The following is a 22,097-nucleotide window of genomic DNA, read 5'->3' on the forward strand; positions in this document are numbered from 1 at the left end:
TTTAACACCTGATAATTCCTACAAGCAGTGCCAACCCACTTTACCTACGGGCTTCCTTGGCGCTCGTGATAGTTCATTTATTTTCCTATGTTTACTCAACGATGCCCTCATTACCAATTATGATCAACAGAACGCGTAGAAAAAGCCTTGGCGCTAAAGGACACACGTACGGGGGTTCTAGGCCAGTCGGCTGCTGTTGGCAACTCGGGGACGTTCGTTTCACGGCCGCGGATCAGAGAGAAGAAACCCTTCCCTTCGGCTATCGGGGAAGCCTTGGCTACCAGCCCTAATGGATTCATACGTATGTAAGTTTACCCTGCCCGTATCTCTCCTCCTCCCCCGCTGCGCGCGGCAAGACGATAAAGATATGTTCCTGCTCATCGGACGCTCAGACGCCGCAATGTTTGTAACCAGTGCGCTACTAATTCTCTCGACGTCACTGCTGTTGGCTCTGCTCATGTAAGTCTGAAGCTGCCTGCGTATTCTAGCGTGCACTTTTAGGAGAAGTTCACCTCGCTTCCCGAGCGGGTATTCACGCTTGGTTGAATGATTGGACTTCTTTGTGTTCGGCATATTACTTGCAGAAGCAGTTCGAAAACGTTACAGAACGATAGCATTGAGATACAAGTAGGCGGCGTCCGACTGGTCATTGCTGTTTGCATGCAGCTGCAGCTCACGTTAATAGTTGCTTGATTGTAGGGTTTTAACGCGCCGTCGCAACGCCGGCGATGAGGCGCGCCGTAGTGGAGGGCTCCGGATTAATTTTGACCGCCCGGGGATCTTTCACGTGCGCCGAAATCTCGTACACACGGGCGTTTTTGATTTTCGCTTCCATCAGAAAAGCCGCGGCTGGGAATCGAACCCGCGACCTCGTGCTCAGCAGCGCAACGCCTTAGCCACTGAACCACCGCGGCGAGTCGCGGTAATAGTTGTGTGAAATTAAGGCACTGAAGTGCAGACTTTAAAGCATTGTTTTTTTTTTTTTATTCTGAAGTGCAGCGGAAGCCGTGAAGTTCAGCCGCAGCAGCGAAAAGTTTGAAGGGATACCTCTGAATCAAGGGTATATTGTGAAGGGATGATCAAGGTGTATCCTCAGCATTGCAACCCCTCAAAAGTTGCTGAAGGGATGCGAAGCCTGTAATTAGCAAGTTGTCCGTCAACGGACTAACAACGGACTAACGTTACGGGAGTTTGTGTCCAAGGTTGGAATGGAAACACCATCGTTCGGCGTGTGAGCGTTTTGGTTTGTCTTCTCACCGCACTGTGCGCCCGCTCACGCAAGGTTTATCTAACTTTGTTGCTGCGATGAGTGAAAACGGCGCACGCAGCTGTAATCGTTTATTTTTTATTTCGTGCTGAGCGCCCAACGGACGATGGAAATACGACGGTCTTTCCATATCAGGGTTGGTCACGAAATCTCGTAAATTGTTCGCACTGCGGGTACGCGACCCGTCGCTAGGATGCGTGGCATCTACTGAAAGCCACGCGCTCCGTTGTTCGTATTTCAATTTATCACGATAGTACACGTCATTCAGTTCTCAAAAAAAAAAAAAAAAATTCTGCGGCATTCACGGAGGCTAGTTCTTCTACGGTAACACAATATATTCGACATATCTGAAGGCATCCCAAGAATTAATATTCATAGAAATTTAGAAGGAACGGAAATTCCGCAGGGTGGAATGACCATTAAATGTTGTCAGGTATACAGATCTATTCAAATGTGATGGCACAAATATTCTTAAACTCAAGCACATTTTTTTTTATGAAGTAGCTTTGCGGAGGCTACAGAAAGCCTCCAACTGTTTTTTAGCTTGTTAAAACTGATACAAATTAACCAAGGATTAGCCAGAGACGTACAAAACAACTTTTTGTATGCATGCCTTACATATTGAAGCTACCACTTCGCTGTCAGCCACGCCATTGCGGTGGGCTACAGATTAGTTTTCACCACTTGGGGATCTTTACGAGCGCCGCAATCTCGATGCACGACGTGTTCGTTTATCGCCTTCATCGGAGAGCCGCTCCAAGGATGAACCTAGGTCCTTTTACTTAGCAGCATGAATTCTTTGCCACTGAGAAATAACCTCGGGACCCCCCAAATAGGAGCAACTTGCTGATACCACAAAAAAAGCATTCAAATTACTTTTCACAGCCTCTGTACATTCACAGATAGTCTTACCAGATTCATTGGTAAGTAAAACAAAACACATTTTGTGTTTTTCTTTAAGATGGCGGCGACGGCACTTTTCCTACTTCGAAAAGCTCGGCATACCTGGGCCCAAGCCAAACCTAATCTGGGGGAACCTTAGGGAGTACCACTCTATGGTAAGCATGAACCTACTTGTACATCAAACGTGGCAGCCTTTTTACGAAACATCCACTGACCTTTTTATCTCTCGCTGTCTCTGCATTCAGCATTTCAACTCATTCATAATGTGTGACATATTCCAAAGAATTACTCGAATGAAAGAAGAAGAAAACAAGAAAAATTTTTTCTTCTGATCGGTTATTAGAATAGCTGTTTTTACAGCAGTATTGATTTTTTTATGTTCTCAAATTGTTAGCACCACTTTACCCTCTGTAATCCCACTTCTATTTTCCCTTAGTTTTAATTCGTAAGCTTCCTCAACAATAACACCACAATCAGACTTGCTCAATCCCCAAGAGTGGGTACGCGCTATTCTTTTTATGGCCCCAACAAACAAACCAACCAACCGGCCATAATTGTTATGGTAATTGAGCGACTAAGCAGCCGTACCCGGAACCGGCGCCCTCCGCGAAAAGCGGCGCACAAAGTTCGCTCAGCGATTACGCAGTCTGTGTTTCAACAATGAAAAGAAAAGATCACAAAAAAATTGGTGCCTCTTGCTGCACTAGTGGTGAAAGGCTGGAGAAGCAGAAGACCTTGGGTGGACCTAGCTTCTCCCCACAGTAGCAGTTTTCGTCATCCCTTTCGTCGTCGTCTTCCGACGGCACAGCCACGCAGGGAAAATCTTGTAGCGCGTCGTCGCGATTGTTAGACCTCCGCTTCTTCTTCAGCTGGTCTGGTGGCCATCTCCACCTATGGATTGCGAAGGCTTGACAGATTCGTTGTCATCATCTTCGGCGCGGCGGACCCGTGGCGCGCCGGTCGCTACACGGCGACGACGACGACGACGACGACGACGACGACGACGACAAAGACAGGCGCTCCTCATATTGTATAAGCCCGCGCGCAAGCGCGGCGACGCCGGGCGGTCACCGCAAGGTCCGCGCTTACGCGTGCTCGGGGTTTTGTATTTACGCCGGCTGGATTTGTGTAGGTCTAAACAGCGCTGCTGTAAACGTTGCGCTTTGCAAAGCAACGCCTGGAATTTGAATGTTTCAGCTTGCGCCCTGCAAGCCGACCTGCGATTGCGGCCGGTTGACGTTAGACTAAAAGCCATAACGTTAGTCTTAACGTAGGACCCTCGCATATCCTATTGTTACGTGAGGCCCTCGCACACCAGCGTTCGCTGTCGCATAACCCGTCGCAGCCTATGCGGCCGGACGACAAGCCGGTGCTCACCCGGGTGGCCAGCCGCTGGGATGAAAATTATGATCAGGTGGGAAGACATTTGAGCCACTGGGACTTTTCACCAAAGGTGTAAGATGAGAAATTGGTTAGATTGGTTCGCGATACCACAGCGCCCCAACTTAGGCAAAATCCGCTGAACACTCCTGAATTTTTTTTTTTATGTTAGGGTACAACGAATGATTTATCATTATTAGGCAAGGAAGCGCATGTGATGTAAGATAGTCGTTATAGCGACTTATTGTTGCGTTAGCGTTGCTGTTTCAGAAAATAATTAAAGCTTGTTTGCCATGCAACAAAATTCAAATTTCAGTGGCCACCTCTGTGCCCTCCACCATCTCGTATTTGCTCCTCACCTATAGACCATTCTGTTTGTTTTCTTATAGTGCGACGGTGCAGTTAGGTTTTCTTAAGGAAGGCCTTGGGCACATACCTCAGCATACTGCCGCTCACAAATCGCTTGCAGACAACACTCCCACTGACTAAGGATGCCTCTCACTGGATGGTGGCCCTAACATCATCATCGTGCTCACCTCACTCGTACTTTTATTTTTAAGATAGGCTTTGCGGACTCGCCATTGTGCTCTATGTGCTGTGTGAAAGAAAACCTGCGGTATGTATGGTGCTACTGCCCGCAGCATACAACTGAACGCGAAACTGTGAAAAGAACTCGTCTGGGAATGCTACGCGGGAACTCTTTAGAACTGCATCAATTTCTTGGTCCGTAGCAAAATGACACTGACTCCGCACAAGACAAAAAAGGTCTTTTAACATTTTTTCCTGACTTGGGATTAATCGAGGTTCTTTATTAACCTCGAGATCCTGAGATATTTTCTTCTAATGCTGTAATTTTTTCTACGTTCCGAACTGATTTCATTTTCTTCTCTCTTATTAATTGTTGTTCCGAACGTCTTCCTCCTTTTTCTTTTCTCTTTTCTCCTCACTAGGTTCATTACATCTGAAGTAGCAAGCCCCGCCGTTTGTGGGGCTAACCTCTTCGGTATTCATTAAGGCTTCCCCTCTCTCTCTCCTGCTCTAAAGTATAATAATTGTAGTCTCTCTCCCTACTCGCTTTCATCACCCACACACTCGCACTTGCGCTCACCACTCGCATTGGCCACTCACGCTCACCACTCGCATCTTCCACTCACTCACAACTCACAACTGCCACGAACACTTATCAGAATTCTCACTCAGGTTGCTTCTTTCTTTACATGAGAATTTCAACTTTGGTGTATGTAAACCACATGGATCGTTCTACTTTGTGCAAATTCGGTAACATTGATGTCTAGCCTGGAAATAGAGAAGACCAGGATGCCGTCACGTGCAGTCCTTATTAGCTTTTTCGTTTCACTTTGAAGCCATCAAAAAGCACCTCTAAACACTTAAATGTGTTTATAGGGAAATTCTGGTAATATGTCCTCTTTTCATAAGCGGCGACGTCACCAGCTGCACTATTCAGAGAGAGAGAAAGAGAGAGAACTTTTATTTGAGCGATGGTTACTATGGGTTGTTGCTGGCTTCGCGAAGGCCAGCCGCTACTTCAGTAGCTCTGCGTTCGAGGGCCTCCTGAATCTCTTGGTTAGAGCTATCCAACACATCTCTCCATACCTCTCTGCTGGATATTTTAGGGAAGAGGTCGTAAGAGCAAGCGCACATGGAGTGTTCCAGAGTGGCATGATGGACGCATTACGGACAGTCAGGAGACGGGAATGCAGAGGGGTGGATGTGGTGTGGACGAGGTCTGCCCACTGAAGAGCCTCTTTGCAGGAGTCGCCAATAACAAGTTTGCTAAGGCGTGAGAGAGGAATGGGCGTGAGAGAAAGTGCGACGACAGAGTGCTCCATGACGTCGTCCCCACTTCCTCCGGGCGCCACCTCACGCGGCCGAGTTACGCGCTCTGGATAGGCGGGGAGGTAGAGCGAACGACCGAGGGACAAAAATCATGGTATCACATTATCAGAGCGCAAGCGAGAGTAGGCAACTACACGGCTAGCGGTGTTTTAAAAAACCAGCGACTCGCTTTGCTTTCGTATTCCGAGCAAGCCAGTCAAACGGTCCACAACGCCAACCTCGTCACTTCAAGCAGAAGCCCCCGTCGCTTGAACTCAGTAAATCGTTTTTAGTTCACCGGCACACATTGGAGCTTTGCAGCCACGCCGACAACTGCGGGAAACCAACTTCTGGTATCATCATATTCAGAATTGAGTTAAATATGAGAGCGCGGTAAAATTGAGAAAGAAAAGTTTCGGTACGTATTTCATCGCATAGCCGCATGCACTAAAAAAAGCTACAGAATTCTGACAACTTCGTATCACCTTGCCACAGAAACGTCGTCAACATGTCAAAAAATGCAGAAATGGCGTTGGAATTTACTTGAACTCATTAGAAACCCTGACGTACAGCAGCGGTGGTTCTTTCCGATTTTCGGGCAGCAATACGACAATGCGGATGAGGCCACAAGCAATGAAACCACTGTTCCTGCTTGCAGAAGCAAAATGCAGTGCTCCCAATTTGCATCCGTGATAGCAATGCACACAACAAACTTGCCATTGTGCGGACGAGGTAGCAGCCAACAATTATTTTGAGATCCTGCAGATACCTACTAATCCCTTACTGAGGCAATCAAAGTGAGGATTTGGTAGCCAGTCTTCGGTGAGTGGGCGCGGCAAAACGCTCGGCGTGTAATGCGAACGGTTCAATGACAATAAAAAACGCGGCAGTTTAGTCATTAAAAACGCTATGCCCCTGCCCAACAAGGAGCATACTAATAAAACTAACACATCGCTCGCGGTGCCCAAACAAGCGACGCTACTAAGTTCATCTCGTACCATGCACTTACTGAGACTTGTCTTTTCTAAAAACTTCAGAATTCATTATTTTCCTAGTATCACGCTGTAAGGAGCTCCATACGCAAATCTCTGAATACAAACCAACACAAGCGCGAACGGACACAAGCGCGCTCAACTTTTTGTAGCTTTGGAAATAGCGACAACGACGACAACGTGGCACCTCACAGGTAGCGCCAACGCGTGCCCACGCCTCCGAGCACTAACGAACAAAGATGTTTTAACTCACTCGCTCACTCACAAAGTATGTATTCGGACTGCCGTCTCTGCTAATCTGTATCCAACCGGCAAGTGCACGACAATCTGTGGGGCACCAAATGCGAGGAATTCGAGACTGTCAAGTTCCATTGAGCGTACTAGCGTAGCAAGCATGACGGGGGCTGCAAGGAGCGGGCTAACAACAAAGCGAGATACGGAAATAAAACAGCGCCACCAAGCAAGCAAGCAAGCAAGCAAGCGCAAGCAAATTCGTCTTCATAAATGGTGGACGACAGTGAACGGACAGAGTGAAAAACCAAAATGCGGGTGTTCGAGTCTCAATTTCAGATAGCGCATGTAGTTGCACAACCGTATTTGGTAAACTACCGTCAATAAAAACATATTAGATCGAGCAGCGCGTATTTTGCCTCTCGGGATGTGAGTATATGAAGTATATATGTCAGAAACTGCGCGCAACAGTAGTGATTGGTACTCCTAGATCCGAGCAGGTGAACGAAGAGTCAGACCTAACGTACGAATCTGACTTGTCAAACGGCATAAAGGCATACACAAACTTCAGCTGAAGCCAGTGAAAAAAGTGAATGACGCAGGCGGCGCGTCGTCATGACAAATATTCATTCAGATCCTTGTAAAGGCGAGCTACTTTGTTGATTAGTTGATTGATCGTGGTGTTAACACACCGATGCTACACAGGCGATGAGGCACGCCGTAGTGGAGGGCGCCGCATTAATTTTGACCACCTGGGGATCTTTAACGCGCACCGAAAATTCGAACACACGTGTGTTTTTGCTTTTCGCCTGCATCACAACTACTTTGTTCCTACACGTTGTGAAAGGCTTCGGTATTCATCTATAGGAATTAATACAACACGCATGTGACCATAAGAAACGCAAAAAGTGTGGTGCAATTTGCAATGAAATCCAGCAAAGAAGTTTTCAGGCGTTTGAAACAGGGGCAGTAACAGATAAAGTGCATCAAGACAAGCACCGTAACCACCGTAGAAGGAAAAGTGACGACGGGTCTCCGTGAAAGCGAAGTATGATGAAAGAGCGCCGCTGTAACTAGAAATGACAAGTACTTGTACGCAAAGACACCAAGGCGTTGAAAAGAGCTAGTTCTTTCAAAACACGCTATCCGACCATCCTAACTGTTTGGCCATTATTATACGCGAACACAAAAAAAATTGGGATGCCTCTTCTAGCTAGTACGGGCGCTCACAATTTGCGCTTTGAAATGGGCTATATGTTGACAGCCACAGCAATCTAGCTAGTGATGTACATCAAGAACTGCACCACCATACCACGGTGCTGTCTGATCCTTCCATCGCAGCGCACAGCATGCACCTGCTTTCTCGCGAAAATGTTACCGACACCAATTCCGCCACAAAACGCTACGAGCCCGAAAATAACATTCGCGGTGAGTGTACGTAGCGTCATAACACAAAAAAATACCAGTGCGGTACGACGTCAGTCGTCTATAAAATCGTATTCCTAAATCATCACGATACCTGAGAGAATGCAATTGCCGACACGGTGCGCCACAGGGGGAGTGCATTGACGACATACTCCAGAAACTAAATGCAATCACGCACCTAACAAGTGGTTGTGCGTTCGAGTGGATAGCACAAGTGGCAACCTGCAGTGAGCGAGCGGCTCCTGCGATGAGTAGCAAACAGCCAGTCCAGTACAAGAGCAAGAGTAGCGCCCACCATGGCAAGCCCGAGACATCGCATGAGGGCATTAACTATTCGCAAGTGATGAGTGGCACGCCTACGGTGAGAGGTGAGCGGGGCTAACCGTGAGTCGCGCTGGCACTCCTTCGCACTAGCACTGGCCAGCCAAAAGCCATGGCGGTGCTCTTTCAAGACTCATTCCTGAGTGGTGAGTGGGAGGTGTGTGAGTGAACTCGTGAGTGAGCCAGCCATGCTTGGGCGACCAACTTCCCTGCGTGCCTGGTCTCCTGCTCCCAGCTACGTTTTCCTTGGTCAGTACAAAATTCTTCCGAAATACAAGTGGTTCCCTACCCTACTGTCTATGATTACCACGTGGACGTTGTATTGTGGTACGCTTCCACAGAAACTTTCGACTCGGAGGGTAAAATACAAATGCCGACCTTTCCATAGACCCCGTGTTAAGGGATTGTAGTAAGAAATTAAATGCTTGGCATGCTTACTTCTCACGGCATCCAAACCTATTACTTTAGAAGTACTGGCATGTAACGACAAGTGCTTTCTCTTTGAACAGGAACTGTACAAGGTTCTCGGAAAATGGCGACAGCGTTATGGTGACATCTTTGGGTAAGACAGTGGTTTAAAGAGAACGTTACACAAGTCATTACCCTAAGTACACGTTTTACAAACATAAAATGATGAGAAGAGAATTTTGCTTTTTTTCTTGAAAGCAATTTTGGTAACTCTATTGTTTATTGACAGCCGTAATTTATTTCCTCCCATAGGTTTTTCAACGGAGACGTCCCTTTTGTTGTCGTCAGTGACCTGAAACTTATCGAAGAGATCTATGTGCGCAACTTCCAGAACTTCGTTGATAGAGGTGTAAGTGTTGCCGAAAGTTTTTATTAGCATATTTTAATCAAATCAGCAAAACGACCTTACGTTACAAAGTGTAGTAATTTCTTAAAATTGATGTTACTACACCATGATGACACACAACTTCTTTTGGTCAAACCTGTAATTTTAAGCACCATGGACTAATTAATAGCACAAGAAGTGTGATGTAGAAGCTGCAGCACCGAGAAAATAGCCGTTATGACCATATTTGCAGCTGCCCAGCCGGCGCGAGGATGCCGACAGATGAAAGCAAATCACATCTTTTTCTAGTTCGTTTTTCTGAACAAAGGCTACTGCTACCGTACAATGAAGGGCTATGCTATTTCTGAAGCATTCAATCTTTCCCCTCAAACTGCTTACAGCACTAAATTATTTGTGATCATCGGACACATCTATTACCATGATTCCTTATGTACTCTAAACAGCAGCTCAGGATAACAGGTCAAATTAACAACGCTGTATTTGGGACCAACTTTGACACTGCAATAAAAATACTCGCCATTAGCAAAGGCTTGATTAGTTCATTTGGATACAATCATAGGCTTAGTACCTAACATGAGCGGATCCACGTTTTAAGCGCAGACAGGCGACACAAAAGAAGAGGACACACGAGCGCTTGAAGATTAACAGGGAAAAGGGCTCAAAGAACTAGAAATAAACTGCAGTAGAATGGAAAGTTGAGATGGTTGAATCTGATTCATGTTTAAAGCGGAGACAGACGACACACAAGAAGAGCACAACACGGATCGCTGATAATAATTGTATTCTGCATAAATTTAAAGACAGCACAAAATAACGAATCATTCCACTTTGTAAAGGCGGATGACCAGTGAAGCTGAGTTGACACAGTGCGCTTACTATATCACGTTGGCTGTGCTGGCGTGAAAATTAGTGGCGACGTTAACGCCAACGGTGCGGCAAAGCTTTCGCGTGTTCGGCAGGCAGAGTTCTCTCCCCGGCGAACGCTTTCTTCGGTATAAGGTTCCTATGAGCGAGCAAGGAAGCACGCAACGACACAAATAGACCAAGAAATAAACACACGAACACCTCGCGCTTCAAAGATGGAAAACATCACGATTGTGCTCAAGCAAAGGCAACTTCCGCCACCTTCGGGGAGACGGATGATACTAGCCACGAATGTACTTAGAGCAGGGACAAACAGATGACGGGGTTTTTGTTGACGTAAAACAAAAAAACGCACGGAGCCATAGGCATAAACAGCTTCGCTGTAAATGTAGAGCGCTTTTCTTTTACCAGAATGTAGCATGATGCCTGCATTTCTCTTTCAGTTCACAATGATGACGGACCAGATGCATCCTGTATTGAAAAATTCCATATTACACATTCCTGGATCTCCGTGGAAAAGTATCCGCACTGCCGTTGCACACGGACTGAGCGCAAGCAAGCTGAAACTTGTACGTATACTAAATACAAGCAATCTCAAAGCAGTTGTAATTTTCATATAAAAGAAACCTGCGATGTATCAGAAAAAAATTATTCGCGACTAATTTATACGTCTACGTTAGTTGTTTCTGAAGTACCCAAATAATTGCACCAAATGCCAACGGGTGTCCTGTACTTCTGCGCTCATTACAAATTATTCTTATGAGGCTTCCTTGGGTAGAAGTACAGAAAGAAGTAGAGAAAAAAAATAGAGATAGACTACAGGCAGCTTTCTTCATTGCGTTGCTTTGCCCCAGCTGGCCTTGTGCCCAAAAAAACCCAACTATCTCGTTATTTCTTTATTGGTTGATTAAATCTTAATTTCGAAAAACTTAGTTATGGCATTACCACAAAAACCTTCGTTGAAAGCACGCATTTCTTTCATGCATGTCAGTTCAGTAAACTAGAATGTAGTGGTGTTTATTGCAGTGCAGTGCACTACAATACAATAACATGAAGTACAACATATGACCCGCCGCGGTGGCCCAGTGGATATAGCGTTGTACTGCTAAACCTAAGGACGCGGGTTTCATTCCCGGCCTCGGCGGCCGGTGTTCTTACGGAGGCGGAAGATTTTCATGAGAAGAGCAGAAACAATTCTAAGGCGCCTTTCACTTATTTGTACATAAAGCACGGAAGTTATAAGATTTTGTATTGTGGGAACTCACGATTTCAGGCAAGGTTGCGCTGTGCTTGTAAAGTACAATGAAGATGCCTTGGCGCTCCACAACTTTTGCAGGCAACGAAGCATACAGCGAAACACTGAACTAGCTAGCAAACCTTTCTTCATTAGTAAATAAAACTGTCATTAAAGCCTGTCTTTGAACTGTAGGCAAATCAGTCTCACATCAGTTTACGTTAACAAACGTGCTACTGCCTTGCTCGTCTGACGTTTAATTAGCCAGTCTATTGCGTAAGAGCCCTTTGCCGCATATTCATATTAAAAAATTGGGAAAACTAATAATTTCGCTTTATTATTGGTCATACTACGTTACTGACATTTAATTCCACCAAAGCCCTCGCCTTTAAGGAGCATTGCGGAGACGCGAACGCTATTCGGAGATACTCCTGGCATCCAATAACGTGCATTGGTACTACTGGGCTGGAAGATCACCTGTCTTCTAGAGAATAGCATGCTTTTTCTAAGTAGTAATACGTTTGGTATTTACTTATGACCTCGCCTAATTATTTATGGCTAAGCCCCTTCACTAGCGAGAGAGACACAAATTAACTCAGCGGTTTTAAGTTCGCAACACTTTGTAAAAGGAATGAGGTCTCACTTCTTTCTACAGATGATGCCCCACATCCAAGAAGATGCGGACATATTCATCAAGTCCATGGAAAAGTACGCCGACTCCGGTGAAGAAGTGCACATACTGCACAAGTTCGAAGAACTGGCCATGGACTACGTTGCGCGAGGAGCGTTCGGCATCGATGAACGTTTTCAGGGAAAGCCCGACCACCCTGCATTGGCGGTTGCCAAAGCAGCATTTAGAGGTTGCATGATTGGCCCTTTCCACATGATCGCACGTACGTGACCATCCGATTACGACTATGGTTGATAGACCCACGTGTTTTCTAAAGGGTTCATCTGAAAGGAATGGATACCGGCTTACGGCAGTCGCGCATAAGCATGCGTGGTTTCTATACAACACTTGCACAACCTGAGAAACAGACACCTTACGCGGTTCTTTCGGACTTCAGGCAAGGCTCCGTTTAATGACCATAACTTCAATAAACTTGTAAATGACAATTTCGGGAGATAAAGTTAACAACAGGGTCCATAAACATGATCAGTTTATTGCGTGGAACGAGCCATGGAGTGGTTTCTCAAAGTTGCTTAGCAACCACGAACATGAACCATTAATCATTTAGCAGTTGTTACCTCATAGCCAAGTGTCACGCCATCACCACGTGTCTTCATAATGGCATACATCTGTTGTTCGAAACGGCTTGTACGCTTTCATCATCGTAAGCAGCAGTAGCCTAGTTCTGTATACTGCGGACGAATGGACCTCTCCCATAGACCTCCAGCAGCGCTGGTTTGGCGCTGTCCGAACCCTACATTAAACCCCGTCTTTTCAAGTGTTATTTCTTAAGTAATTATCTCTCGTCTCCTTAATTTTAGTCACGTTTGTCAGTAGTTATTCCATTATCCTAATGGTCCACCCGTTGTCTGTTCTCCGCACTACTTACCCGAATAATCGCCCATTTGTCCACTGAATCCACTACGTCAACCGAGTGTTCAGTGTAATGCAAAACGCACGTTTCCTATCCCTAAGTGTCACTTCTATCACGTGCTGTCTATGGCCATAAGGACCGCCATATGAGGAAGCTGTCTTATGATGTAGGTCCCTCAGCTAACACGCGACTTTCCACCGAACAAAACACTGCCCCGTCGAAACAATTCTGGCTACTTTGAGCGCGAACTCTGATAAAACAGTTCCCGGGGACACATATCTCTGCCTACGGTGCTTGAAGGTGCAAGCATTGCGGCTTCCGGTCGCAGTGTACGCATCCTGTGCTTCGGTGTTGATGGCGCACTGGAATAGTTAACTGGGCTTAGCCGATGCAAACTTTCTATTCCGAGACAGAGTGAGAGTTATTGGAACGGACAGCACAGGCACTAGGTAGGCTGGCGGCTTTTCTTGGCGCTCTAGGATGCTAACCGCCGCGCGTGGTCGCAGAATTAAATGCGGAAACATTATTTAACTATGTTGGTAGAAAACCCGGCACTGAGGGCACACAAATAGGCCAACGCACGCGCACAAAATGGTCGACTGGTGAAACAATTAACCCTTTGGTGGACACAACAAAGGACAAATGTTATCGTGTTGAGAACATTATTGGCGGTGAGATGTTTGAGTGGCTCCCCCTGGATCTGACGTCGGCTTAGGGACCCGCTCTGGTGTCGTCTGCTACAATCGCGCCGCTGCTACACCAGCGCCTCGGTCGTCCGGTTGTGACTGGCAGTAGTGCCTTTGCTAGAAATCGCCCGATTTGATGCTTGGGTGCTTTAAAAAGCGTGTTTTCAATCAGATTCTGACAGCTCTGAATAATTTCAAGCTTTATCCCGCACAAGTTTACAACACACGAGGAGAGAGAGAACGACTTTTAGAGAGCATCGCTCACACAATCGTGTGTAACTCGTCCTCTCTAGCGTATTTGCGAGTTTCAGTACTCAGAGCTCCTCGATAAGAATTCCAAATGCGCAGGCTTCCCTAAACTATTTCTGAGATATCCTTATGAAGACTCATACAGTCTAATGCTACGCATCAAGCAGCGGGTCGCACAGCAGGAAATAAAACGGGTGTTTCCTATTTCTTTCGTTGTTGTTGTTAACTTGTGTTAGATGAATGTTTTTTTTTTCTGTGCCCAACGCATTCATTTTTCTGCACCGTCCCAAACGTCCTAGGAAATTCGGGGATGTTTTCGAGGCTCACGAAGTTCGTGTGGATATGCAATGCAATGAGGTTTGTGCTATGGCGCAGATAACGTTGTCCACAGTACTCGAAGGCGGCTTCTGTGCACCTAATTTCTATCGAACCATCGTTATCGTAACGAACTCAATCTCAACCCGAACATTTATGATATAATTACGGTGTTGAAAACTTGATATACTTGCTAACGAACGCAATAAATAGTATACATGCCAATTTTCAGTATAACACAATTCGAAACGAAGGAATATGTCCAGATAGCTCTTTGTTGTTTTCCAACCCCTTCAGTCGCAAAGAACAAATCCTGGCCTACTCGGGATGACATTCGGTGAATTGAAGAATGAATCTTACTCTCTCGTCTTGGGCTGAGGAGCCTGCCCACTAACCAGCGCGATTTTACTGTTTAAGTTTTCTCCTCCTGGTTCTCCTAGTCTTGAGTGCAGTTTTACTATAACGCCTATCTGAATATTGGGATGATATGGCTGTGGCAAATGTACCAAAATATCCCTCAAAATCTGAACATAGCCTTACTGTATGTTTGCCATACAGGTTACTCGTTTTGCTCAATAATAAGCCTGCATACTGGTTAGAAGCCCGGCATAAAACCAGCACGCGCCTATACACAAAGCCGGTTATTTGGAAATTAACCTACATTATTTGTGCCCCATAGTGCATGTCGGCACACTTTCATGCCGTGACAACGTAAAGTGACTTGATACAATAGTTTCGAGCGTTAGGAAAGGTTGCCAAATCTGTTTTACCTTACATAAGATTAGCTGGAATCGTAATGCCTTCTACGAAAGCCGACAGCCCCAAAGGCCTGGAATTTGTTTTGCTCCTCCATTTTCGCTGTTGTCGGTTATTAGCAGCTGACTGTTCCTTTTGTTCGAATGCTTACATGAGAAGCTGACGCCTAGCTCCGACTCTTCGCGCTCCGCACAGGACCAGCTTCGCAGCAGTGCATGGGCGACACCGGCAAGGTTTCTTTTTTTTTTCCGGAGCGGTATCAATAACTATACTTAAAATCATGCCTTGAGCTAGTTTACGCTATTTTAAGTCGTTTCTTACGAAAAAAAGTTGCGCATACGCGAGATCTGCGGCGGACAAGCACAAAATCTCAACCGCGCGCAAAGAAACAGCAGAGAGAGCGAGCCCGATTGAAGCAGACGACAAATGCGTGAATCCCTAAGCCGACGTCAAGGAGGCGCGTTCGGCAGCGCCGCCCGTGGTCGCGCTCACCGCCAATAAAATGGCTGTTTATCACTTCTTAATTATAACAAAAAATTCAAAAGTCAAGAAGAGTTTGGTCGCTTAGAAAAAAGTGGGACCTGTATTTCTCACTGTCCAGTTGGGTCACCTTGCTGAAGTGGGGCCCATTTGTTCCGTTGCCTACTTGGCGCAGGTACTTGTTCTTGTGAAATGGTGCACATAAACTCTCACGGGGGGGTTGTTGCATACATTCAATGAATAGTTATCGCCGACTTGGTTTTTGCTGCTTGAGCTCTAGCGCCACCACCATGAGATGAAGCTCTGATTCATAGGCGGAGGCATGCTAACTATATACGTATCCCGATGAAGTTCTTGTGGAGGTGCTTTTTCATCCGGAGGTATTTCTTCTTACTTCCATGCAAAAATACCATCGCTGCGGTATGAACGGCCTTCGCTCTGTCGCGGAGCAAATCGCACAGCTTATCGTACAAATCATTTTGTTTATCTACACACGCTCAAAAATCACAGAATATAGCTATTCGTTGTTTCTGAGACGATACTATAGTGCAAGAAACACAATATTTGCTCACCAGAAGTTTTTTTTCTTGCTTGAAAATAGCTTACAAAAACGGAAAAAATTACGTTATGTACATGAAAAACCACAGGATATTGCCTGTCCTGCAGTGCATTTTCCTTAAGCAGCAACGTTACGAAGGTGCATCTGGAATGTCCTGCTATAGCTGCTGGGTGAAGTTATTGACCCGTATGCAATGCCGCCAGAATTTTCAGGCAGCAATAGTGCCGAAAACGGTAAATAGAAAGTGTGACGTATGCGTACCGCTGTCCAACAAAGGGTTAAAACAGCGTTATGAATTCCTGGGAATAAAGCCACGTTAGTGAGGGGGCTGCTTTCAACAAATTCCAGTATGGAAACTAGTAAATGTCTGTTTGGTAAGATTCGAGCAAGGTTCCTCCGTAACAGGCCTCGGGCCCGTAACGTCTGTAACACCGCATCTCTAAGATAGTAATAATTAAAGGTGAATCCAGGGAATTAATTGTGGCATTTAACTTAGAAACAGCCGACAGGTACTCCGTCAAACAAAAATTTCAGCGTTGTAATTACACAAGTGGCAATTGCACGAGTAGCAAAGCGTATTTCCTCTAATAGCGTGTATGAAGGGCTATCGAGGGCGATTGGCCAAGCCTCTCAGTCATTAATAATTGGAAGAGGAAAAAAACGCCTCCAGTGTTATTGTGGGATCGCGATAAACATGTCTTATAAATTCCACCGGACACGTCCCGCTGTGGACACCACGTCATTGCCCTCCACAGAATGAACGCATTGCATTCCACACAATGCTTTTCCTAAAAATTAAATGAAGCTCAGATGACTGCGGCTTCATGTATATATGGCTGCGGCTACAAGCAAATTCATGTAGCAGCGCGAGCCGTTGGAACACTGACATTTCGGTGAATGCGCTACTAGCACGTGGTCACCAGCAAAGTTGCACGCCGTTCAAAACATACTTTCGACTTCAAGCTTGTACGTCTTATGGCTTGGATATGCACCCTAAGTGAAACAGTTGTTATTGGGCACCATTGTCAAGATAAAATTATTACCTAGGGATAACGCTTATACGTCTCATCATTTGGATATGCATCTTGAGACGAATATTCATTAATAGTTGCGATGTTTAAGACAATACATGTGCTTTAAACGATAACGGTTATTATGAATATACTTCCTAATTTTATTAGTACATCTGACAAGAGTTGTTAACCGAAGGGTAGAATGGGCTCAAAATTGTTGCTGACAAGTCGGTCCCGAGGAGTGCAATGATGTATAGACGATAACAAAGATGCAGGGAAAGGGTCTTGAACTTTCAACATTACCTCCTTCGAGGTCCGACCACACAGAGTTTGCTGTGAAAAGCCGCATGAATTAATCGCTCGGATGTATTTATTTTAGAAGTCGCAGAAGAACCCAACTACTTAACTGCGAGGCAGAACATAAATTTCACGCGACAGCTGAACATGAGTCTTTTAGGTTTCCGTCCGTGTATGTTCTCCTTCGTTTGTTGCAGGTACCGAATCTGTAAATGATTCATCTTGTATGGCACAATGCTTAGTGATACTTGCTATATCTTTTCCTCATCAACCTTGCGCAATTAGAATCGAGCTCAAGGAGGTCGTCTGTTTTGACAATGAAAACTTTTATTCGAAATAACTAAGTCATAAAATGAAGGTTTAGCTCAAACTATTTTTTACTCCCTAGAGTGTACCACGACTTTTGGAGCACTTATGAAGCCACTTTATTGGCTATCACTCTATCTGGGTGAATACTCATTCCAAAGCATGAACGACCAGGCGGCGAAGATAATTGAAATAAGGAAGCAGGAACCTAAGGCAAGTGCATCATCTGTCTTGAACGACTGTATTATGTGTTGAGCGGTTTTGCAAGCATTAGTTTCAAAATAACAGAACTCAGAGCTGAAGGGTTTGAGATTGTAGGGTCGTATTCTTGGAGAAATTTTCACAAGAAGGTACTTAACAGAAATCAGAATTACAAGGCAATTTGGTCAGCTGAACCACCACAGAACTTCGAACATCCGTGAAAGAAACAAGTAATTTTTATACATTCATGTTTTTTTACCTTTTTTTGCTCTGTTTCTTCGACAGCGGCGAAAGCCTGACATCTTGCAAAATCTTCTAGATGCTGAATACGTCGAGACAGAACAAAAAATCAGTGGTTCAAACCTGCCCAACGGTAACACACAGTTCATTTTTCCTGCATGAATTGTTGGTTTATGTGGATGCTCTCCCTACCGTTTGTTCGAAAAATCGGTTTTGTTGTACAGTTTCGGCGTTTTAACGGCCTCTGATAGCTCCACATTGCACATTTGAGGTTGCTGTTTCAGATTTTCTCTTCATTTGCTCGAATTGTTTCCTCAGCTCTCTACGAGAACGTAACTGCAGTTCCACCTCTGGGAGCTTTGCGTGTAATACCGTGCATTTAAATTTATAATGAATTTGTGCACAAGTACGTAATGTTTCGAAAACGTGAAAAGTCCTCACAAACCCTCACACAGAATTTGAATGTCGTGCTGCTGATTGCTCAATAGGATTTCACTATCAGGCTTTTATTAGGAGGTGGTAGTCAGATTACTTTTGTTTTGGTACATAGATGTTTCATGGCTGCGTACTTTTCAACGATTACTTTTGTATTTAGCACAATTTTTCTCGACTTGTGTTCCTGAGACCAAACTTTTTGAAGTTCCAGAGTTCAAAAAAACATCTTCAACCCCACATATATTACTGTGATTCGTTATATTTCTTGTTTATTGCATTTGTAGATTTTATAAAGCTTTCTACGTACCCCAAGGTCGTATAGCAAATGACACATTAACATATGACGAAGGTTTTTGCAGTGCTCCTAACTATACCAGCGATACCTAGGTGTTGCCATGTCTAGCTATAATTCTCCTTTGAAGTCAAAAACGGCAGTTGTCTCATCTTTTGCGGTCCTTCTTCTTAGCTTCCAGAAGGACTAACAGTTATAACCCCTACTGTGACGTTTCAAACATCTTCGATTTTGCATGCGGGTTCTTTAAAGGAACACTAATGTGTAACAGTGAGTTGGCCCATATTTGTAGATTAAATGGTCGTGAATATAAATTTACCACTGGCAGGAGTAGCAGTAGTTTATTAACACAAAAAATTCGAAAAGCTTGAAAACTGGTGCCAACGCCTTAGACATTTTTGCGCACTACTATTTGTTATATCACAAATTGTGGACATAGGGAGGAATGGAACCGGTGGGGCTTTTCCTACGGGTTTTTCTGAAACAAACCCTGAAGCAGGCACAATATTTAAATGTTAAATAAATCTATGCGGAAACGTTTGTTGGTCATGCGCTTTTTAAGATACAGAATCTTTATCTAAAGAACGGTATAAAATGTGATGCTTTGTTTAAGTTGAAATTTTCTTGATGGTTCTCCTTGCGTACACGCGCAATCAAACATGCATGCATGCGGTTGAAAGCTACAGCCTACCGCGCCTAATGACCACTAGCGCGTATACAGGGTGATCAAAATTAACTCCACACGTTTTTCTAAATTTAGGCGCTTAGATTTACGTGAAGACCACCTCTACAGTGAGGTTATGCGTATAGGGAGACACATAATTAGGTGGTAAATATTGACGCCGGTGGCTTGATAAACTGAAACTGAATAATTAACTTTTAGTGGCTGCAGTAAGCAGGTATGTTTGCATTGAAAAGGTGGATGCAATCGTGTTTCTACGCAGTTTCATTTGGCAGAATTCTTCTAGCGCATCCGTACCCCGAGAAATATAATTGCGTAGTTTAATTGCCGTTCGCGCTTGCTAGACAGCGAAGACCGGCGCAAACCTTCTTTTTTTGTGACGTGCCTGCTTTGCACGGTGTTTAGTTTGACAACGGGGTGGAGGCATAGGCAAAAGTGATAACTGGCACTCTTTCAGCCTTGGCTGGCGTTATCGCAATCTGCAGTAGGCAGAATCGCTATCGAAACACAGAACAAAAGGGAGGAGCGTCGCGCCGGTCTTCGCTGTATAGCATGCGTAATCATGCGAACAGCAATTAATCTTTGTCCTTCGTTATCTCGGAGTACAGATGCTGTAGAAGAATTCTGCGAAATGAAACTGCGTAGAAACACGATTGCGTGCAACTATTCCATACAAACATGATTGGTTTCTGCAGCCGTTAAAAAGTTAATTCTTTAATTTTAGGTAATTAAGCCACCCACATCAGTATTTAACACCTAATCATGTGTCCCCCTAGGCGCATAACCTCACTGTTCTAAGATAACCTCATTGTATATCTAAGTGGCTAATTAATAAAAACAACCGGTCGACTTAATTTTGATCTCCCTGTATATGCACCAACCCGTTGTAAAGCAATGTTATTAACGCAATGTACTTGAGATGAGAGGGCCGTTAACTTATTTGGTCAACTGCACATGTATTTTCAGCACATTCTTTAAGGTTACCGCCATCCTCGTCATTCCGATGACGCTTCCAAGGTGTCACCTTAAGCCCCACTTTTAAAGCGCCGGCCTGGTGGGCGAATTTGCCTCTGCACAGCCACAAGAAAATGACATTAAAAAGGATCCTTTATGATTGGCTGGGACGAAAGTGAAAGCCAATGAGAACAGGCTTTTATGAAGATGTCAATAATCGAGGAAATCTGGCACCGGTCTATCTGGGCTCTTTTGAAGTACTCTGAAACGACATAAAAAATGAGGTAGTGTCTAATATCACGGCAACCGTCAGAAATTTCTCGCGGCAGTCACCTCTCATTGACTGAAAACGCTACCCGGAGGTTCAATGGTATCAATATTCCCTAAAAGCCGAGCTTGCAGCTGCCCCTGTAGCGCTGTGGTATAGTACTATGTTATAAACGAGAAGGCTCACATCCAAGTCCGACATTGCCAGGTTTTTTTTTTCAGCTTTCGGTATTTTTCGGTCATCGTGGTTTTGTTAATGCTTTTTTTACTCTGTTTTTTACTATATCAAGAGATCGACGCACAGGACTTCTGGAATGGGTTGAATTACATTTAATATAGGCTGTGTTCTGTGTCGTTGGGCTGGGTTAGATTAGGTTTGTTGCAGTTTGGCTGGATTTGGGTAGGTTATGACACGTTCGGTTAGGTTACTTTAGGCTCGGTGAAGTTATGTTACATTAGGTTACGTTGGGACGTAATAATATTCAGCACATTTTTGGCCAGCAAGCTTTTTTCGAAACTGCCACGAGAATTTCCCAGAGGTAATTGTCACGGTTTCCGTGAGATTAGACAAAGAAAAGAATTAAAGCGGAACGGTAGAAAGAAATGCCAACTTTAAATATTTGTTTACGCAGACACAAGTCATCGCTAGCCGTCGAGTAAACGCCGCGGGAGCTAAACAACGCGTGTTCTTTAAACGGCCGTGAGGACAAAATACCACTTCGTTTAATTCAAAAGATCTAGCGTTTGCTAAACCCCTCGGCTCCATTTTACCGATTAAGAACCTTTTATGGTGGAAAAACGCCATAAATACCAATGAACTTTCAAATTTGTGCGTCTGAGACCCAATATGTGCAGGAGGGACGTTTTATGGGAACCACCAAAAATAGTAATCCGTGTGTTAACAGCACGTTAGCATTCAAGTGATACGACCAAACGTAACTAGATGTCCCTCTGCAATCGCTCAGTAATGTTTCTTGGCGATGTCGTAGCTTGGAGGGCGCCAACTGCACAACTTCATGTGACGTCATAGGAAAATTTCCCAAAGGGCCTCGGTTGTCGCCACTGCTTCGTATGTTTTCATTATATCTGAAATATTTTTTTGCAGTTTGCGATAAAATTATTATTATTGCTATTGGAACAGAGCAGCCTTTTTGATTGACCGATAATGTATGATGTCTTCACAGCCCCTTTAGGTTAAAACAAAATGTTTTCCCGCCTTCATTGCCGTTTTCAACAAATGATTGATACTTTTCTCTACTTCCGTCCTAAAAGAACTTTTGTGGCGAAGTGTTCAGTAAAAATATTTTGCAGATGTAAATTTATTAATTACGCCAATAGCACTACCGTAAAAAGGAAAGAAGTAAGAAAAGGTTTATTTAATGTTAATATTTCTACAGCCTTAGCGGCTAACACGCCTGTTCAGATTGCCATTGTAGATTGAGAGGCGGTTATAATATATAGTTCCTTGCAGTCGTGCCTACGGTTGTGCCACTTTGACCTGCTTAGCTGTGCCTCGACAAGCACATGTTGTGGGCATGTTCGTCTTATTCCTTG

At 44.6% G+C, this 22,097-nt stretch overlaps 1 protein-coding gene across 1 annotated transcript in view; it reads left to right on the plus strand.

The window, feature by feature from the left end:
* Positions 1 to 308: 308 nt before the first annotated feature.
* LOC144174429 (cytochrome P450 3A14-like) overlaps positions 309 to 22,097 on the plus strand; it is a 31,697-nt gene continuing 9,908 nt past the window's right edge. The window contains exons 1-8 of the mRNA XM_077703140.1: positions 309 to 459; positions 2,229 to 2,325; positions 8,865 to 8,917; positions 9,076 to 9,172; positions 10,477 to 10,602; positions 11,923 to 12,160; positions 17,555 to 17,685; positions 17,959 to 18,046. Of these exons, the coding sequence (XP_077559266.1) occupies positions 368 to 459; positions 2,229 to 2,325; positions 8,865 to 8,917; positions 9,076 to 9,172; positions 10,477 to 10,602; positions 11,923 to 12,160; positions 17,555 to 17,685; positions 17,959 to 18,046 (922 nt within the window). The 5' untranslated portion in view covers positions 309 to 367. The remainder of the gene's footprint in view (positions 460 to 2,228; positions 2,326 to 8,864; positions 8,918 to 9,075; positions 9,173 to 10,476; positions 10,603 to 11,922; positions 12,161 to 17,554; positions 17,686 to 17,958; positions 18,047 to 22,097) is intronic.

This window comes from Haemaphysalis longicornis, unplaced genomic scaffold (assembly GCF_048455015.1).
Source record: "Haemaphysalis longicornis isolate Haplotype H1 unplaced genomic scaffold, Haemaphysalis longicornis Haplotype H1 scaffold_3, whole genome shotgun sequence".
NCBI lineage: Eukaryota > Metazoa > Arthropoda > Arachnida > Ixodida > Ixodidae > Haemaphysalis > Haemaphysalis longicornis.